This window comes from Marmota flaviventris, chromosome 1, assembly GCF_047511675.1.
Source record: "Marmota flaviventris isolate mMarFla1 chromosome 1, mMarFla1.hap1, whole genome shotgun sequence".
NCBI lineage: Eukaryota > Metazoa > Chordata > Mammalia > Rodentia > Sciuridae > Marmota > Marmota flaviventris.
The window spans coordinates 135,226,796-135,247,114 of NC_092498.1; the positions used below are offsets into that span (position 1 = coordinate 135,226,796).

The 20,319-nt window shown below is 46.1% G+C and overlaps 1 protein-coding gene across 6 annotated transcripts in view; it reads right to left on the reverse strand.

Moving 5' to 3' along the window:
- Positions 1-957: 957 nt before the first annotated feature.
- Positions 958-20,319, reverse strand: part of Znf664 (zinc finger protein 664) — a 34,557-nt gene continuing 15,195 nt past the window's right edge. For all 6 annotated transcript variants that reach the window (XM_071616104.1, XM_034636783.2, XM_034636782.2 and 3 more), the window contains 2 exons: positions 4,864-4,929; positions 958-4,756 (listed from right to left, as the gene is read on the reverse strand). In XM_071616104.1, coding sequence (XP_071472205.1) covers positions 3,403-4,188 — 786 coding nt within the window. In that variant the 5' untranslated portion in view covers positions 4,189-4,756; positions 4,864-4,929 and the 3' untranslated portion in view covers positions 958-3,402. The remainder of the gene's footprint in view (positions 4,757-4,863; positions 4,930-20,319) is intronic.

A 20,319-nucleotide genomic window follows, 5' to 3' on the forward strand; every position in this document is an offset into this window, starting at 1 on the left:
CTCCAATAAGCGTCTCATCTCCTCAAAAAGGCAACAGGAGTAATAACAATACTAGGGATTTTATATATGCTTATTTGGTTCTATTATCCTGAGCTGAGGCTTTTCAAAGCCATTTTATAGGTGTGACACATGAGGCTCCAGAAAGCTGGGACCTGCGTGAGGTCAGGGTGGGTACTGGGCCACCTGCTCATTCCTGCCTCCGTCCCAAGTCCGTCTGGCCTTGGCTGGCTGTCACATCTGGCTCTGGCCCCGCAGTGGTGCCAGGCCTGGCATCTCTTCCTGGGCTGATTTTATGACTGGGTGTTTTTTCCCCTGCTTCGGAAACATGCTCTCTATTCACATCTTCTTTGCCCAAATCTCTGAGAGTAACAGCAAATTGCACAATGCTTAATACAGCTTAAAATTCTTCAGAAGAGCACCAAGAGTTAGAAGGTCCCTTAGCTTCATGGCCATGCTGACGCGACACAAAGGAACTCAGGCAATTTCTGCTGCCTATTCCCTGAAGGCATCTGAAGGTGGGGCTCTTCGATGGATCTCTGCCCATCTTAGATGTGAGAAGCTGCAGAGTCACTCAGGATCCCTCTCCCACCCAAATCTTAGCAGAACCTCTCCTTCCTGCTCCCCTGAGAAGGCTTATGACCATGTTAGCTGAGACCAGAACACAGACTTCACTCTGGCAGCTGGTGGCTTCCAGACTATGGTCAGCAAGCATGGTCCACACTTCACCACGAGCGAGTCACAGTCAGAAGGGACAAGAGCAGGGCTCAGGGGGCAAGGCAGGCCCACCGGCACCAGGCAGGTAACAGAAATGACAGGACAGATCAGAGAACGAGTCTGTTGCCAACACTTTAAGCTGGTTGAATTAGATGTGAAATCCAGGGTACAATGTACACACCAACCCACACCCCAGCCCCATGATGACCACTGAGTCCACACAACTACACGTCAAGCACAGAACCCTGTTATAAAGTGATTTTATTAAATTGATTTGGACATACTGTAGGTCAAATAATATTTTCTGAAGATAACAATTATGGACTTTAAAGCTTGACATAAAATTAGTAGCTTCAAAAGTGTTAGTCATATTCCCCAGCAACAGCATGATAAAATAATTCAACTATGTAGAAATATAGAACTCTAGGACTAGCTGGAAACTCGGAAATCATTTAGCCTAATATCCTCATTTTGTGAGAAAACTAGACTCAAAGATCAAGCGATCTGCCCAAGCTCACATACCTAATAGTAATAAAACTAGAAATCAAACCAATTTTTCCTAAAAACTAAAATTCTATCAATGATATTTCAACTGGCTCTCTATCAACTAAAAGTCTAGGCTTTTCTCTAATGCTCCACGCTACTGTGACATGAAGAGTGATAAGACACTACAGTAAACCGCAGTTGTGACTTCAGGCCTGGAAGGGGCTTCAGCAGATAACTAAACCAGCCCTCTTCTTCACAAAAAGGAGGAAATACCTGTGAAGCAACTCAGCAAACTCTTAGCAGAGGCATACGGACTAAATTTATCTCCAAGTCCCACCTCTCACCTCATGGCCCACCCACTGAATCCTGTGCTCCTTTTAAATCTCCTTTATGCATGGAGGTTTTAGTTATGCAAAAACCCCTTCCAGCCAAACAGAAGAAACGAATTCAAACATGGAGGGAAAACCAAGCTCAGATACAGTATTTCCACGACTATCTTGAATTCATTTTCCAACTTAGACAGCTGACAGACACCACCAACCTGACCACCCATTTCAGAGCTTCAAAGATCCTAGTTTCCCCAAAGACTTCCTGAGCAAAAGGCCTGCCTGTGGGAAATCAATGACAGGAATGAGAAATGAGGAAAACATGGGTTGCTTTTTGTTCTTGTCATTGGGGACTTTTGGTCTTCTAAACATTCCTTGAGTTCCTCCACATGAGTTTTTAATATCTAGCAAAACAAACAAAACGTTAACAGGCCTACAAAGTCTGGACACTGAGAGCTCAGCATCCCTCCCCCTCCCGCCACCGCCGCTACCTCCAGCGCCTGCCTTTTGTCCGCCAGGGCAGGCAGCACCCAGCGGCACCTGCGTGGTCCCACTGGTGCGCCACCTCTGTGCCTGCCCAGTCCCAGCTGCCCTCAGCAAGGCTCCCCGACCCTAGCTAATGCCCCCCACCCCCCACCTCTACATCACCACCCTAGTTTATTTTCTTCATAGCACTTAACCACTACCTCAGACTACATTTTTAATGTTCACTTGCTTATCATCTGTCTCCACCAGAAGTACACTCCACGAGAGCAGGGACCTCGTCTGTCGGATTCAGTGGCATTCCCAGCACCCAGCAGGTGTTCAATAAATTCTTGTCCAATGCACGAAGAATGAAAAGATGATGGACTGACAACAGACATCCATGCCTAGCAAGAGCTGGCACCTGACCCCCAATGGCTCCTACACAGTACTGCCCAAGGTGACAGAAACAGACACACATCCTTAGTGACCTCTCCCACATCCCTTTCCTAAGGGCTCCCTGGCTTAGAGGGGCTCCCCACAGGGCATAAGGGAGCCCGCGGGTGCCTCTGGAGGGAAGACAAGCTCATACCTTGCTTTGCTTCTTTGTCCCTGCTATTTACATTCAGCTATTAAAAAAAAAAAAAAAATTCAAGTTAAAAAATGTTGTGATGCAGCCACTAAGAAAATAAGTCTAACATATAGACACAGTGATTAGCAGAATCCACAACTAAAGAAAAGTCCCAGGGCATGTGTGTCTGCCAGTGATTTCTCTGAGGCCAAGTGAATGGATATTATGAGTTGCCTAAAATCTAAAATGAAATTTAATGCCACCTAGGAAGGGGTGGGGAATTATGGGTACTGTGAGGATGTGAGGTAAAGTGGGTTCAGAAGTCACGGGATATATGGAAAGCTACGTAGGGCTGTAATGTGGCAAGCTCAGAAATGCCAGAACACGATCTTAGCGGGAGCTGTCCATTTTCAAATGCATTGACCAGAAGGCTCGAGAGGAAGGAAGGAGAAAGAGCTCCTGAGAGGGAGCATCTGGGATCACTTCTAAGCACAGCACAGACACAAGGTGACTTGGAGGCTGGCAATGCTCAGGAGTTCTGAGCAGTACTTCAATTATTGAGGCATCGTGGAGTTCCAGGATACAAAATCCATACCTGGGATGCAAGACAGCCCACCCGTCTTGGGCACATGCTCAGAAGGACTCCATATTCAAAGTCAAGCTGTGGGACACACCTGGTATGAATCAATGGATCAAAACCTCAACCTCACCTATGCCTCCTCAAAAAGAACATTCTGCTAGGGACTGCCGTGAATACTCCTTGGGTCAATGTAGGTACATACAGGGTTTCCTTCCTAGTGGCACTTACGGGTTTTAAGATTTTTTAATTCTTAGCAAAACATTTTATATAACTGATATTTTGAGATGGTTTCTCTCCTTGGTGTGGACTCTCTGATGGATGCAGAGGCTGGTACTCTGACTAAAGGCCTTCCCACACTCATCACATTTAAAAGGTTTCTCTCCTGTGTGTACCCTCTGGTGGATGCAGAGGCTGGAGCTCTGACTGAAGGCCTTCCCACACCCACAACACCTATAAGGTTTCTCTCCAGTGTGGACTCTCTGGTGGATGCAGAGGCTGGAGCTCTGACTGAAGGCCTTCCCACACTCATAACATTTATAAGGTTTCTCCCCGGTGTGGACTCTTTGATGCATGCAGAGGCTGGAGGTGTGCCTGAAGGCCTTCCCACACTCTTCACATTTGAAGGGTTTCTCTCCGGTGTGGACTCTCTGGTGCATGCAAAGGTTTGAACTGTTACTGAAGCCCCTTCCACACTCACTACAGACATAGGGTTTCTCGCCTGTATGAACTCTCATATGAATTTGAAGATGGGAGCTCCAATTGAAGGCTTTGCCACACTCATAACATTTATAGGGCTTCTCCACTGTGTGGATTTTCTTATGTCTATTAAGTTTTGTTGTGGTGCTAAAATCCTTACCACAATCATCACATTTATAGACCTTCTCTCCCGTGTGGTCTCGCCAATGAATGTGAAGTTCTGATATGTGAAAGAAACCCTTATCACACTTGTCACATTTGTGGGGCTTCTCGGCCGTGTGGATTTTCTGATGCATAAAGAGATCTGCTCTCTCAGAGAAAAATTCCCTACACATGGGGCACTTGTAAATCATTTTTCCTATTTGGTATCGTGATTTAGAGGAGAAAATTTCCTTACAACTACTACAGTTACAGGACTGCTACTTCATAGAGTCTCTTATTTGGCCATTCTGGCAGCCTATCTCAGGCTTAAGCTGCTGGGCAAGTTTAAGGTCGGCCTAAGCTTTTCCCTGCCTGTCTTTCTATGGAAGGTTTCTTCCTGCATAGTGTTCCTTACTCAGTGTTATTACCGATTATAAAGTGACATTTACTTCCACATGAATTCCATACTCTAACACAGAATTTCCTTTAGATCCTGAGTCGTCAACATTCCAAGGGGTGGCCAAGGTGCACGTGTCTTTAAGCCCCTGGAGTCTTCCTCTCATAGAGTAATCTTGTACTTCTCACGTCTAGAAAAGGACCGCACAGTGTGCACCCAGTTTTCGAGGGTGAGAGAGCACTGATGGTCATGAGCATCCGCAGCCTCCCCTACGACGGTCAGTACATCCTTCTGCTCCTGCACAGCTGCATAGCCTTTACAGTGAGCTCAGGTGTGGCGAGTCTTGCTCCTGGGAATTTCTACACAGGTAGCACACCAGTCTTCTGCAACAGAAACATAAATAAATACATTGAAAATGCCTCTTCTGTCCAGAAAACTGTTATTGATTGCATAATTATCTTTACATAAATGTGATAGCAATAACACAGACCTTTTTTAATCCTGAGGACACAGCTCTCTTCTCTTTCAGAGGGACGTGTCTCTTGGATTTGCAGGTCTGAAGAAGAGAATTTGTAGATATCATCCTCCTGTTCTAAATCAAGTTCATCATCCGTTACAACTGCTCACTGTAACTATCTGCATAGCACCAAGGGAAATACTACGGAAAGAGAAAATAAAGCAGAAGAAGAGCATCTGCCCTGCATAAAGGAACAAGGAGAAATATAACCTCCACTCTAAACTTCAGAAGGATTAATACTGCTGCTTTTGGAGATCAATACCTCATGTGAGCTGCCTCCTAATCTATGGAAAGAAAAAGTACATATACATCGAATATTCAACATCATCCCCCTGCTTAATCGTCCTTGATGGTTTCCTGATGTATTCAAAATGAAATCCAAATCCTTACCCTAAAAACAAGGCTCTGCAGGACCTGGTCTTTGCTCTTTTCTACCTTAGTCACTGCTTTCTGACACTGATTTCTTCTGATTCTCACATACCCCAAGCTCTTCCTACCCCAGGGAATTTGTGCCTGCCACCAGTGCTGGAACTGCTCTCTCCCATTGTGTGGCTCTGTGTGTCAGCTGCCCCACCCCTGGCTCGACTCTGAATCTCATTTGATACTTTCAAAGCACATACAACTAGTAATCGTCTTCTCTGTTCCCTGGTTTTAGATCCATCTTCTGTACAAGGATGTAAGTGCTACAAGGGAAAAGTTGTGTGTGTTGTTCACTATTATGTTCTGGCAGAAGGAGAAATTCAATTAATATGTGCTGAGTTTATCCAGGGTCCTTGAGAACACCCTTGCACCCAATACAACCTGCTCCACTCAGGGAGAGCAGTAAAGATACACTTTCCAGTGCCTTTTTTTAGTCTTTTGATAACCTAAGGGGACAAAATACACAAAATAAAACATAGAGGAGATCAAAGAAGAAAATCAATCCCAAAATCCTCAACCTTAAATCTTCCGAGGGTTAAAACAATGCCAGCATCTTTCCATCCCTCGTATTTTACACAGTGGTATTTTGATAAACTAAATGAAATCAATAGACCTTCTTAAAATGAATTTCAATGAGGTACTGCACACAGGAAACTGAGGAGACTTCTTTAAAATTAAGATGGCAAAATAAACCAGACTGCTTCTAGATGTAAGTGTTAGGACTGTGATATTCAACTAGATACTCAGAATTTCCTAAAAACAGGAAATGATGGAGGAGCAGGATTCCTTGGACAGTACCTGTCACAGCAAAACTGCTGGCAACTCAAGGCCCATGCATAGGTGCCTACCTGAATCAATTCCAGCACTTCCTTCCAATGAAATGCTGCTTAGTCATTAAAAACATGGTGTGTGTGTGTGTGTGTGTGCGCGCGTGTGTGTATTGTGTGTGAACCAAGGTAATACCACTATGTGAAAATTGCAAGGCCCAGAATACCATGTTTCCTTTTGTGCAATAAAAGGAATATGAATGTATCATATCTGTCTAAATGTACAAAAATAAAAAAATGGTAAAGGGTAACCTTTATTTAATGACTACCTACCAGGGAAGAAGAAAGAGAAGTGAGATTTATCTGAATAAACCTTGTTTTGTAGTTTTGTTAACGTTAGAAACAGAGATGTTTATATATTAAAAAAATAGAATGAAATAGAAAAATTCCTTAAAACTAAAAAAAAAAGAGAGACTGACCCTCAACTCTCATGTTGGTGACATATCTACAAATGATGTCTGAACAGTATACCAGCTACCCCAGAAGAGCATATTCTATTGATAAAGCTGCAAAGAAAAAAACTTAATTCCGCAGCTTAACTCGTGTTTTTGCAGAGCAGGATAATGAAAAGTAATTTATGATATCGTTGTTAGGAACCAATATTCAAAGAAAGAAAAATAAGACATAAACACAAAAATCTAAGTTAAAAAAGAATCCTGTAACATAAAGTTAATATAGTAAATCTAAGTTTAAATTCTTCTTATTTTTTTTCTTTAAAGCTGTCACTAAAATGGTCTGGAAGGAGTTGGTACAGGCAGCAAGGAGCACACCCACAGCCCCTTCCCTCTTCCCACCAAGAGGCAAAGGGATCCTGGTGAATAGCTGGTTCACCACTATAGGCACCACTTACAAAACAAGCTTGGAACATCTTGTCATGACAGAAAGCCTCAGAACATCAAAGGGAGTAAGAAATGCAATCGACAGAAACACATTAAATATGCAAAACTGAACAGGCAGGGAGAAAGAGGAGGCAGAGAGCGGAGGGGAGAACCGGGTGCTGGACAAAATGGAAGCAACAAAGGCACCAAGAGCAAACTCTGGCAATTGAGAGGGAAAGAATACAGCACCTGCTGCTCCATGAACTTTCTCCCAAACCACCAAACAACCTAGCTAGTGAATATGGACCCCAGTAAGCACCTGATGCAGGCAGGACGGGCACAGGTGAAAACAAGTTGCCAAGTCAGGCAGTCATCACCTGAAGCCACAAAGCAATCTCAGCATGACTCAAAAAAAATGGAGCAAACAGAACAGGTGTCTCCTGTGGAGCTGCTGTGGGGCCAGCTCACTGCCATAGGCTGTGTAGAACCTGAGGGGGCCTCTTGAGGAACTGAGGACAGCACTGCCAGGAAGCCAGCAGAACACTAGCGAGAGGTTAACCACCCTTCAGGTCAGCTACCCCATTTTTGGCAACAAGGTATGAAGGAATAGAAATCTAGATGAAAGAGGCGGAAACTCTCAGATGTAATAGGAGACCCTTCTTGGGAATCTGCTGTACATAAATCAGCAGCTGAAAGAAGAGGAAATGTGACTAGAGACATGGTGTCAGATGTCACAGGGCATGGCTAACTACGGGAGAAGCCACTGTATTATGTAAGCCAAGTCTACAGTCTGGAAGGTACACCCTCAAGTGTCCAGGAGTGAGAGAACGTGATGTCTTGAGATGCACCTGAAAACAATTCAGCAAAGAAAGAGACAAAAGGGAAAGCAGCAAAGGGCAGATCCAGCATGTGTGGTAAACTCATCCTAATCACTGATTCTATGTGATAAACAGATGAGTACAGTATTCTACCTATGTGTGCTGTCAAAGTTTCTCATGATTTAAAAAAAATAAAAATAAAAAACACCCAACAGTTAACAACTGAGAAGACCTTCTTCTGTTCCTCTTCAACAGCAGTATGCACACCACAGAGGTAAAACTGGGAACTAGACAAATGCACTCCCCAGAGGCCCCATCTCCCCAGTCTCGCCCGAGCACCGGCGGACACGGTGCAGGGTCTCTGGAGAGCAAGGGAAGGCAGTGGCTTGTGGCAGAGACAGCTGAGGACCGAGGAATGAGGGGTGCTGGGCTCCTCCCTGACAAGCCTTCCCACATGTGCAGGCCTTCATCCAAGGTAGCCTCGGGCAAGCTCCCGCAGAACTCCTATTGAGGAGGAATTGGGCAGCGCCACAAAGCCTCACTGCATGGCAAGGTGGGGGTAGGAGAGGTAATCTACACTGTTTAGGAAAAAAGAAATAATAATAAATAAAAATATATTCCAGCAAATGTGTCATGTGACCAAAGACCAGAAAGGCAAACAAATAACAAAAAGGCTCACCCCTGTGGGCCTTCCAGAGAGACACTGCCCAAATGAGCCACACAGGTAAAGGAGACGCAAATCCAGGGGTGGAGACAAGCTACAGAGCCCCACAGGTAGCAAATGAACAACTCACTCCATGATTTCTCATTCAAGATTCACCCACATGCCTCATATTCAACATCCTACAAGAAAGGCAGTCAAATGGGTACACACATGTGACCCCAGAGACCCAGGAAGCTGAGGCAGGAGGACCACAAGTTGTAGGCCAGCCTCAACAACTTAGTGAGACCCTGTCTCAAAATTAAAAAAAAAAAATAAGGCTAGGGGTATAGCTTAGTGTTAAGAGTGTCCCCTAGGTTCTCAGTATCACTCATACACAAACAAAAAAAAAAGTTGGTTCAGGTAACAAGCCCATACAGGCAAGACCACCTCTGTGACCTAAGGAAGAAGGCAGCCCTCCACTGCCGTGGCCTGACTGCTAAGAGAAACATGCAGACTCCACACCTACAACCTCAGGGTATACCCAACCTACACCTCAGGAGGACTACTCCTAAAGTTATGGCGAGCCAAAGTCAACATACAGTCGCATGCCTCATGCTCCACCTCCACAGAAGGTCTTCCCTCTCTCCCTGCCCCTGCCACAGGGAGGCTTGAGTCTGTGATGCCCAAAAAAGTCTGTGCCAGTGCTAACCTCTCAGCATAGGTAAAACCAATGGGCTAGCTAATAAGTAACTGATGCTAAGATACCAGGAGTAAACAATTAGTCTTAAATACCAGAAGAACAAATGCTCTGGGCTGGGGCATGGAAGGGACCACGGGAGCCAGGGATGCAGCACAGCTGGCTGAGAGATGGAACCTGCTCCTCTGGAGGGCTGTTCGGCCACATACTCCTACTTCTGGAGCCAGAAGTACCAAGCTGTGGTACTCAGGAGGCAGCGCCCAGGCTGAGCTACAGGCTCTGTACTGGCAAGAGCCTACTGCAGCAGAACCTGCTCCAGTCACACTTCCCAGGGCAAAGATCTCAAACTGCAGCTCAAGTCTGTGGCAGAACTTGAAGGTAACAGCCTCTCTGCCTGGGAAAAGACTCAAGGTACTTGGCTGGGGAGGACTGAATGTGGACTCTGAAGTCATCTGTGTAACACCTTTATATCTTACACACCTGGCCAAAAAATAAAATTTTGTTGAGAAAAAAAAAAAAGAGAGGTGGGAATCCCTAATTTTTTCTCAATACAATGAACCTGTGTGGTTGCAGCAGAGGGCACCAGTCTCCATAGGGCAGGTGCTAGTGAGGACAGTGCACAGAAGGGCAATGTCTGGCAGGCCCCTGGCACAGGGCAACTGACCACATCAGAGGAATGCCAACTATCCTCAGCATAGAGGCGGAGGCCAGTAAGCTGCAACCCACGTTCTAGAGAGCAGAGGCTGATCCAGACGACACTCAGTACAGGCTGGATATGACTCAAGACAGTATCTGGATTCAGCAGGAGAGGAAAACCCCGTTACAGCCCTAAGCAAGCACCAGTCACGGAGCTCACCACACTCACTGCACACACGCGCAGCAGCTCCTGCTGAGTAGACAGGATGACAGCTCACCAGTGCTATTCCACATGAGGCCATGACCTTGACACAGGACCACAGCAGAGTCCTGAAGCTGCTGCCATGGCTAGAGAGGAGGAACTACCTCCTACATTGTATTGAGAAAAAATTACAGCAACTACCATCACCATGCTAGATGGAGGAAGTGAGGCTTGCAGAAGGGCACACTGGGAGAAGAACACTGGCAGGGAGACGCAGGCCAACGACTGGCTGGCACCAGAGGCAGAGCACTGAGGTCTGATGGGGAGATGGATGCTTAGGGCATGGGGAGAGAAGACAGAGGTGGTTTTCCAAAGACTGGGGAACTGAATGATGCTTAGTCCAAAAGGTGGACTAGGGAGAAGGGGATTTAAAAATGATCCTGGCTTAGCCTTAGAACTTCAGGCAAACATATAACCTAACCTTCTTTTTTAATTATAAATTGAGATAATGCAGACATCCTGGCCTGTCATAAAAACATGTTTTAAATAGTATTAATAAGTCAAAATGCTAAGAAGCAAGCTTTGGACACTAAAGAGAGACAAAGAGATGCTGTATTTATTTCCTGTTTGAAAATAGTGATTTCATGTGTGCCATGCTGTGGCTGGTGAGACCAATATGTGACCCACAGTCTTTCACAAACCCCAATTTAGGAAATGAATGGCCTCCTCATGTAACAGCAATAAGAATAGCAAAAACTTGAACCCAGCTCTTCAATCCCTGTGGTGATGGGCCCAAAGGATACATTTGTTATTTTCTCTACTTGAGTGTATTTTAAAATTTCATTAAAAAAAAAAAAAAAAAAGTCTTTGCTCACAAGATTGCTGGAATAAAGGAATCTTAAGCCACAAGAACAATACACAACAGCATTCTAAATTACAGATCTGAATAAACTCTGCCAATGACACCAACAACCCACATCAATCCAATCACATCATAACAGGACGGCAGTCAGGCTAAAGGGAGGTCTGCTGGCCCTCTGTCCACAACCAGTGGAACTGCGCTTGACCACACCCCACCTCCCCACTGAGGCAGCCACTGCCCTGATGGAATAACTATGCTCTAGTCTGACCTCTGTGATCCTGCTTTCCTTCCTTCTTGCTTCCCATTCCAGCTCAGTTTCTGCAGCCTCTCCCTGCTCCCTCCCTGTCTCCTCCACCACCTATGGCTGCACCCTGGCTCTGTCCTCAGCAGTAACTGTGCTGCCTACCAAACCCATGCTAAGCAACCCATCTGGGGCCAGCTTGTGCTGCCCCAGGGTTCCACTGCCTGGCACTGGCTTCCTGTGCCCGGTCACACTTCTTCAGAGCCCCACAAAGACTCCAAGTCTGCCATCACTGTTCACTCTCCACTCCTCTAAGTCACTGTTCCAATTTTACTGAAACCCAACCCTTCACCTGTCTACACAGCACCAGGCAGCTGGACAGCACCAAGAATTACTTCGTGCAAGATCACAATCTCCAGTGGACACTTGAACGCCTGTCCCCCCAATTATCTAGTCTTGAATGCACACACTTTCCCAGTATTTTACACTGCCACTTCATACTGCTGCTTTCTTCTTAAATCTCCTGTATTTCTCAGCCTCCCTCACCCTCCAGCTGAAAGGAACTCTAAGATAATTTATTAAGACAAAAGTAGGACTGTGTACCTGCTGCACCTCCACCTCCACTCCTGGGGGAACTCCTGGCTCCTCGGAGGGGCTGCCCTCCATGGCAACCAGGTCTGCACTTCCTCAGTCTGTTCAGAATCAAATCCTGCATCTAACTGTTTCCTCTCTGCCATTATCAAGTTCACCCTGTCTTGGATCCACTCTATACTAACACATTCTTGTTTCTCCCTTGAGATAAACTTCTCTGGATCCCTCAGCCCCACCCAGTTATCAGCCAAAACATCCGTTCTCCCTTCATAAAAAACTTCCTTGCAGAGCTCTATACCACTACGCTGCCCCTCAGCCCCCCTCAGACCAGTGAAAACAACCCTCTGCAGCCTGGGAGACCACGCGTCTGTTGGAAACACCTTTCCTCACTCACCAAGCAGCCCTCTAGTCTTACTGCCACCCCTCATTTCCTCTTCCGCTGCCTCCAACTCTTCCAGGGGTATCAACCTGGGACCCCTTCTTTTCTGAGTCTATACCTTCTCTCCAGCAATCTCATCCAGTCACACAGCCCAACATACCAACATTGTGATGTTGGCTCCAAGCTTTACCTGCAGTCTTTTCTGCCCCACAGATATACCACTTCCAAACCAAACTCCCCTGGGATTGTCCTTCCTCACACTTCCCTATCTCAATAAGTGGCAATGACATCCACCTACATGGTCAACTTCAGTTCCTCTTGCCTCCAGGGTATCTCGATGCTCTGACCAATCCTGGCCTTGTCACCTCTCCATTGCCTCCCAAGCCCAGCCTGACTGAGCACAGCCCCTCCTCCCAGACTCCACCAAGAGCTTGCAAGTCACAGCTCTCTGCTTTCAGTCTTGCTCCTCCAAAACTGGCCTCTACTGGCAATCATCCTAATCTTTTTTTTTTTAAGTTGTAGATGGACACAATATTTTTATTTATTTTTTTAATGTGGTGCTAAGGATCGAACCCAGTGCCTCATGCATGCGAATCAGGTGCTCTACCACTGAGCTATAAACCCAGCCTCACCTTAATCTTTTAAAGCATTAATAAGATAACTTCACTACCCTTGGCTTAAAGCCTCCTGTGGCTCTTTAAGGTACGCTCCTTTTTGCTGCTTACCAACTGGACACACCTGACCTCTGCCCCTTCCAGCCGTACCTCCACACTAGCACACACTGTGCCTCCTTTCCTGTCTTCTCCCTTGGTCCCATCTGCCCTTCCTCTCCCTGTTCCATGACGAGCAGGAAAATGGCACACATGGCATTAGGGGGTTTGTAAAATGCCTTCAACTCTCTCTCCCAGGTAGTTAGTTCAGGCAACAAACATCTACTCAGTGATGAGTTTGTACCAAGCACCACCTGGCTTCCTCCCATGGACATGCAGAGCAAGATGGGGAGACAGAGACCCATCAAAGGGATCCACACAGAGGTGTGAACATGAAACTACACTAAGTGCTTCAAAACAGCCTGGACAGTTCTGTGGGCTCACCTAAGATGGAGGCTGACCTGCCTAGAAGGCCAGGAGGCCACTAGAAGGAAGGGGAGCTGGGCTCAATCTGGAGGTGGACTTTGATGGCTAGTTGTTGCCTGTTTTAAAGTCTGATAACATCAGGTTTGCATTTTTCATAGAAAACTGTAAAGTACAGAATTGATGGGTGGGAAGCAAGAGTGGGTGAGGGTCCACGCGTTAGGGAATTGGAACTGCCTTAAGGTCTGGGTTAGAATGATGGTCTAAGTGGTGGTGACAGTGAAAGAAAAGCTCATTAGGCTCAGTGGCATAATCTTCTCCCTTACCCATTCTGCCAAGATCTTCTATTGGAATAGCTGAATGTTCATTAAGAAAGGAAAATACAGAAGATGAAGGCTTGGTGATTAAGATCATGATCTCAATTTTAGACATGCCCATCAAAAGTAGATGTGAAGGACAGCAACTGGATGAAAGGAACTGTCACTGAGATAAGATGCCAAGATTTCATCAAGTAACATTTACAAAGTACCAGAAGCCAGGGGAGGAATGAGATGGTCCAGGAAGGAGATCCTGGATGAGAAGTGAAGAGGAAGACCCTGGGACTTCACCTACCAAAACCCAACACCTAATGACCAAGTCTGAAGAAGTAGTACTGCCTGATCCTACTTAATAACTTTCCAACACGGACAAAATGAACGGACACTGTTAGGAAGCAGTGAGAGCAGGGGGAGAGGGGTCCTGGTCATGCTCATATCACAGCTGGAAGAACTCACCTAGCCCCGTGACCTGTGAACTTGTATAGTGTACCTCAAGAAGAGTTCAAGAAAGGAAACGATGGGAAGAACTCCATTGAGAGGGAAGACTGAAACTAGGGCAGACAAATCATGGACAGATGAATGGAGACAGGATCCAAAGCCCAAGGAGAGGGAAGAGCGTCGTAGCAGAGGCAGGACAGCATAAAAGCAGGGAGCAGCCCCACAGGCTGCAGTGCAGCTGCCAGTGTTGACTGCCCTGAAGCAGGAAGCAAGGTTGTCTACAGGGGACAAAGCAAGCAAGGACCTGAGGAGCATTAGGTGGCTTAAGATGGCTGTATACAGAGCAGTGTGACCAGAGAGACATGGTGACCTGCCAGCAGCACTGAGGGTGGGCACAGGCCTGTCCCAGTGCTTAGTCACCCATGCTGCATGCTGAAATGAGGATGCTGCATGAGGAACGGCTGACTCTCTGAAGGACAGAGATTCTCCAAGAGGCCATCCACCTGGAAGAAACTCCTGCCTACACCAATCCGGTCTTCACATGCTGACAGAGAAAATCATAAGACTGCCATAGTTTTCAAGGTAGTGTCTCCAGCTGGGCTTTCCACACAGCCGAGAATGCTTGTGTGGCCCCAACCCATCCTCTCTACGTGCAACCTCTCTCTGACGTGGAGCCAGATCCCTCCATACTACCAGAGAGCAACACTGTGTGATTCCAGTCCTTCTTCCCTCCTTTCAGGAACAGAAGTAGTATCCACAATCCTGTTTCAGGTCCATGCCAACACCACTTCTCTCCAGATCTCAGGACTGAGCTCTCCTTTTTCTATCAGGAATATATTTACCATAAAATCAGAATGCTGGCATAAAAACAAACAAACAAAAAACTCAAGTCCTTTGAACAACTAAACTTTCATAAATATCAAGTGAAAATTGCCTCTGATTATTGAGACAACCAAACCTGGTAGACGTTCTTCAGTGTTCTGGCTTCAGGATGCCTAGGAAGCACTGGCTGTGGATATTGCCACTCCAGTAGCAGGCTGTGTGACATGTCAGTTGCATCTATTTCAACAAAGATCACATTAACTTCCTATCCAGAATCAGAACTATCAAAATGTATGGTATATAAATTTGCCATCCAAAGTGATAAGGGCACTTTCTGGGAACAATAAAAATGAAAATAGGGAAGAAGATGTTTCTGCCTCTACCCTCCACCAAAACCACCACCATATGCTGTGAGTTGACACAGTGAGTCGTCTTCCCACAAGTGAGAGCCAGCGATGATGCCATGGGGGTCAGGTGAGGCTCTCCACAGGCACTAGGCCAGTAACTGGGAACTACAAAGACTCACACTGACTTCTAGGTCCCTCAACTAACCGGAAGGGTTCTAGAGGAAGTTCCTATAGTCCCAGCTCCCAAGACAAGTTGATGAGCGGCTGATACTGGTGATATACCCAGTGAAGCCGGCCCACCAAATTCTGGACCTAGAAGAGAGCTGTTACTGATGCCAGTCATAGGAGCTGACCTCTCAGACACAGGATCACAATGGCATGTACTACAAACATGTTGGACAATGGGCACGGCTCCATAGAATCTGATGATCGAAAGATTAGATGTGGCCTGCGCACTTACCATAGTTTACTATGGAGGAGGGGAAAGTGACAGTCCCAACGTTGTGAGTGGGCCTCTGACAGGCACACCCCTGAGGATACAGATTGTTATGGTTTGGATACGAGGTGTCCCCCAGTAAGCCCATATGATAGACAATGCAGAATGTTCACAGGTGGGCTGGGATGTAGCTCAGGGGTAAAGTGCTTGCCCTGCACACTCAAAGCCCTGGGTCTGAAAGCCAGTTCCAAAAAAGGAAAAACAAGCAGGCCCTGTCTCAGTTGTACAGGAGTGAGCTACGGTCCCCTCTTGGCCAGGCACTGCTATCTAACTGGCCCCAGTAGAAATTACCATGCATGACAAAGCTCGGACTGGCCCACTCTACCTGCTGTCCTCTGACTGCATATCTTGTCTTTTTATTCTATGAAGGAGTCTGTTCCCACCACAAGCAAAGTCATAATTTGGTAGAGCTGAGAGCTTCTTTCTTGAAGTTGCCAGGCTTTTCATGCATCCAGGCTACATTTAACCTTGTTTTTGAGAGCTCTTGATTCGCCAAATCATGGTTCTCTATGCACCTCCAGCTCCCTCCACTCCTGTGAAAAGCCACATCACATGCCAGGAAGCGGCAGTTTCTGCCAGCATTTTATACTGCAGCACAAACATCTCAGCATTCAAATTCTAGCCCTCCTGTTACTAATTGTATGACTTCAAGCAAGTTATTTATCCTTAGGACTCAACCTCCTCCAACAAAAAAGGGAAATAATACCCACACCTTCATCTCTTTAGGATTCTGTGAAAAGGAGACAATGAACAAGCCTTTATTATAATGCCTACATACAATAACTAATATATATATATATATATATATATATATATATATATATATATATATATATATATATATATATATATATATTTATTTAATTTCTTCAACTTGCCTGCCTGGTAAACACAGGGAACACACACCATTAACCAAAAGATGGCTTTAGGAGCCTGCAGTGAACAGCTCAGCCTCCGGCTTCTATTTCTTCCCTAACTGTGCTGTTTCCTGTTTAGATATATCTACCTGATATAATCAAAGGGCAAGAACTAAGCTCAACCAGTCTTTTTCTCTGAGTACTGTGAACTGGGAGAGAGCATCAAAGTGATATAAAAGAACTCTGTTTCTTTTATATCCAGGTATGAATAGTGGTGCACACCTGTAATCCCAGTGGCTCAGAAGGCTGAAGCAGGAGGATCGCAAGTTCAAAGCCAGCCTCTGCAACTTATCAAGGCCCTGTCTCAAAATAAAAAATAAAAGGGGTTGAGGATATGGCTCAGTGGTTGAGTGCCTTGGAGTTCAATCCTCCATACAAAAAAAAAGTCACACGTTCTAGCAATGGCCCTAGGACAGATGCCCAAGCAATTCCCACTAGGACAACCCTCCATAGTTACTGGGTTTTTCTACCTTCCTTTCTGTTCTATAATTCCTTGGAGTGACTAAGGTTAATATTCACATTATGTAGCCATAGCACGCAGAAAAGGAAAAGTGGCTCTGGAAATGATTTCAGAAAGAGATCCACAGAACAGCCCTGTCAGCCTCATTGATAGTTTATCAGAATTGCAAAAATCTATGGCCTGTATCTTCCAAATCAGAAACTGCAAGGATCACCAAGGGATTCTTTTTGATTTTTATTTTTTTTTGGGGGTGGGTCCTGGGGAATAACCTCAGGGGCACTCAACCATTGAGCCACATCCCCAGCCCTTTTTAGTTTTATTTAAAGACAGGGTCTCACCAAGCTGCTTAGTGCCTCGCTATTGCTAAGGCTGACTTTGAACTCACAATACTCCTACCTCAGCCTCCTGAGCCATTGGGATTACAGGCATGGCCACGGCGCCCAGACCACCAGGAAATTCTAACCAGTCTACTATACTGTCAAGTCTGGGAAGCACTAACCCAGAGGGTAAATGTGGTTCCCAGCAAGTGTCTCGACATCCCATACTTAATGTGAAAAGGTAATTTGTGAACCACTTAAAAAAAGAAAAGAAACTTGTCCTTTGGCTCCACCAGCAAAGGATGGGACCTGACAGCACAATGCTAAGCACAGTGCCCACTGCTGCCCTCACCTCAGACTATAGGCTTTCTGTCTGTAAGATGGGGCAGGAACACTTTCCTCAAACTGTGGTTCTCACTGCCCCAGCTCTGCCTGGCAAAGCTGTTCCTAATAGAGCTGCTCCTCACTATCCCACCATCCCTTCAGAAAGTCCCAGTCTAAAATACATACAAGGAACGAGCTTGGGGGAGCTCAGGTCACTTGACCCCTGCTCAGCTGTGCCTTCCAGTGAGCTCACTGCATGCAGCAGCCCCGTCCCTCACTCATCAGCACCATGGCTCGCTAAGCATCCTGTGAAGATGCTGGTAGCCTGGAAGATACCCATCCACTGCCCCAGGAAGGCTCACGTCCCCCCAAAGCCTTGCCCAGTTCCCAAACTCTTCCTAGCACTCCATTCCTGAAGATGCCAGGGTTGCTCTTCCTCATGTGAGGTCTTCTGCAAGTGCCCTGGGCCCATCACCAACAAAGTTCACAGTGAGGTTCACAGTGAGCCCCACCCTGAGTCCCAGGCCTCTCACCAGGCTCTTGAAGAAACTCTGGAGAAGAGCCTGCCTGGTGTTCCAAGTCCACTCCATGGCTGCTAAGGCCTGCAGCTACTGTTCCCCCACCTCACACTCCAGCCTACAGCTCCTGGGAAGGTCTGCTGGCCAGGATGCTTTTCTCAGTGTGCAGTCTTGGCCTCCTTCATCCTCCCTAGGGAAGCTAAAGGCAGTAGGAGAAAGGGGGTGCCAATCATCGTAGCCCAGCCCTAGGACAAAGTTCAAGCTTCTATCCTCCAAAGGCCTGCACCTCTCAGCTACCTTGGCACTCCACTGTGCACTTCTGAATATGGGAATTGGCCCCTCACCCGGTGCCCATGGAGTGGCTAGCATGCCCAGAGTGTGTCATTAATAATTAATCACTGCCTCCAATCTAACAGGAGAAACTTCCCCAAGTTTGTTTTTTTTTTAAAAAAAAAACGTTTTTGTGTTTGTAGGTGGACAGAATGCCTTTATTTTGTTTATTTTTATGTGGTGCTGAGGATCGAACCCAATGCCTCACGCATGCTTGGCAAGCGCTCTGCCACTGAGCTACAGCCCCAGCCCTCCCCAGGGTTTTCTAATCAACTTTTTAGATGTGTCCAAAGTGTTTATGACTCCAATCAGGATTTTCCATCTAAAACTTTAAGCTCAATCAGAATCTACTCTTCTCCTTTTTGGAATAAGGTCAGACTTCCTAAAACATTTGCTCGTTTACTGACAGAAGAGGATTTTATTTCACTTTTGCTGCCTCCTTGTCTGTCTCTAACACCAGTTGATCAGAAAAGACTGTGGCAATCCAGTGTGACTCCTGAGCGCTAGAAGGGGGTCCAACAACAATGATCCTTCAGCCTCCCTGTAGCCCACTTTCCCCATCCATCTCATGCATGGGCCCCTCACCTGCCCCTCTTTTTTCTCCTCCCTTACTGCTGCTCATGTTTCTTTACACCTTACAAACCTCAAGTCCAAGAGCCTCTGGTTTCTCTCACAGAAGACCCAGTTCAACTGGGCCCTGAGTTTTAAGAGGTATAGGGAAGAGAAGCTCTCATTTTGTCCTAGGGAAAACTGCTCTTCACATGACTCAGTTCAATGACTCCCAATGGAGAAAAGACAAAAGAAGCTGTGTGTGATTTTTCTTTTAACTAGAAATTACCAGAGACTGTAAAATTCAGTTCACAGAAGAGCAACAAAAATTATCAAGGGAACGATGCCAAGTTTTCTTCTGAGTCTGAGAAGGAAGACACTGGCAGATACCCCATTGTCTCCTTCAGCAAAGTCCTCTCACAGGAATAACCTACAGAATGACCCAGCTGGGTGCAGGTCTTGTCTTGGTGCTGCCACTTGCTGTGTATCTGTGGCTGATCCCAGTCAGATCTGCACCCGTAGGGACAGCCCCACCTCAGTACTTTGCTGGGATGATTAGAAAAGCTAATGCATGTGAAAGCACCTACTCACAAGGCCCAGAGCATGGCTCAGCTAAATAAATATTTGTTTCCTGTATTTTAATTAGCACATGACATGTTCTTTCATCTGCCAAGAATGTCATTTCATAGGCAGAGGCTCCTGAGGACCTGATGATCTAATCTGGTGATGAGGGCTCCTCCTTTGCTCAAAGTCAGAAGCTGCGCTGATGCTGCGCGTCTGTCTCCTGCTCCTCCCTGCTTCCGCCCACCAGTTTATCCTTCTTGGCCCTCTATGCACAGGTGGTTTTTACAAGTCTGACTTTAGTGAGACTGTGAGGACACAGTTTGCACTCCACTACTTTTTTTCTTGCTCTTCAACACCACATTCAAACCCCTGAATAATGGGGCAGGATGATTTCCTTCAGGGATGGCCCCCATTGGAGCATGGTGTATGGCCTCAGCTTATCTCATCTACCTAGTAAATGTGTAACATTCATAAGCAGTAAGAATCCCAACGTGTGTGGGGAGAATACTGAACTTGCAGGCAAAAGGCCTAAGTTCAAATTCTCGGTCAAATACTCAGTAGCTATGTGACCACTGGCAGTAATTTATTCCCATCAGTCCCAGCTTAGTCAGCAACAAAACAGGCAAGAAGGCTACTGTCCGTCATGCAGGGCAAACTCTTGCCCACCTCTCAAAGGAGGTAGTAATCACTTTACCCTCAGGAAGAACAACAAGATGGAGCAAATAAAAAAACTGAATTTTGGGGCTGGGCATATAGCTCAGTGGCAGAGCCTAAATGCTGCAAAGACCCGGGTTCTCTCATTAGCACTGGGGAAAAAAAAATC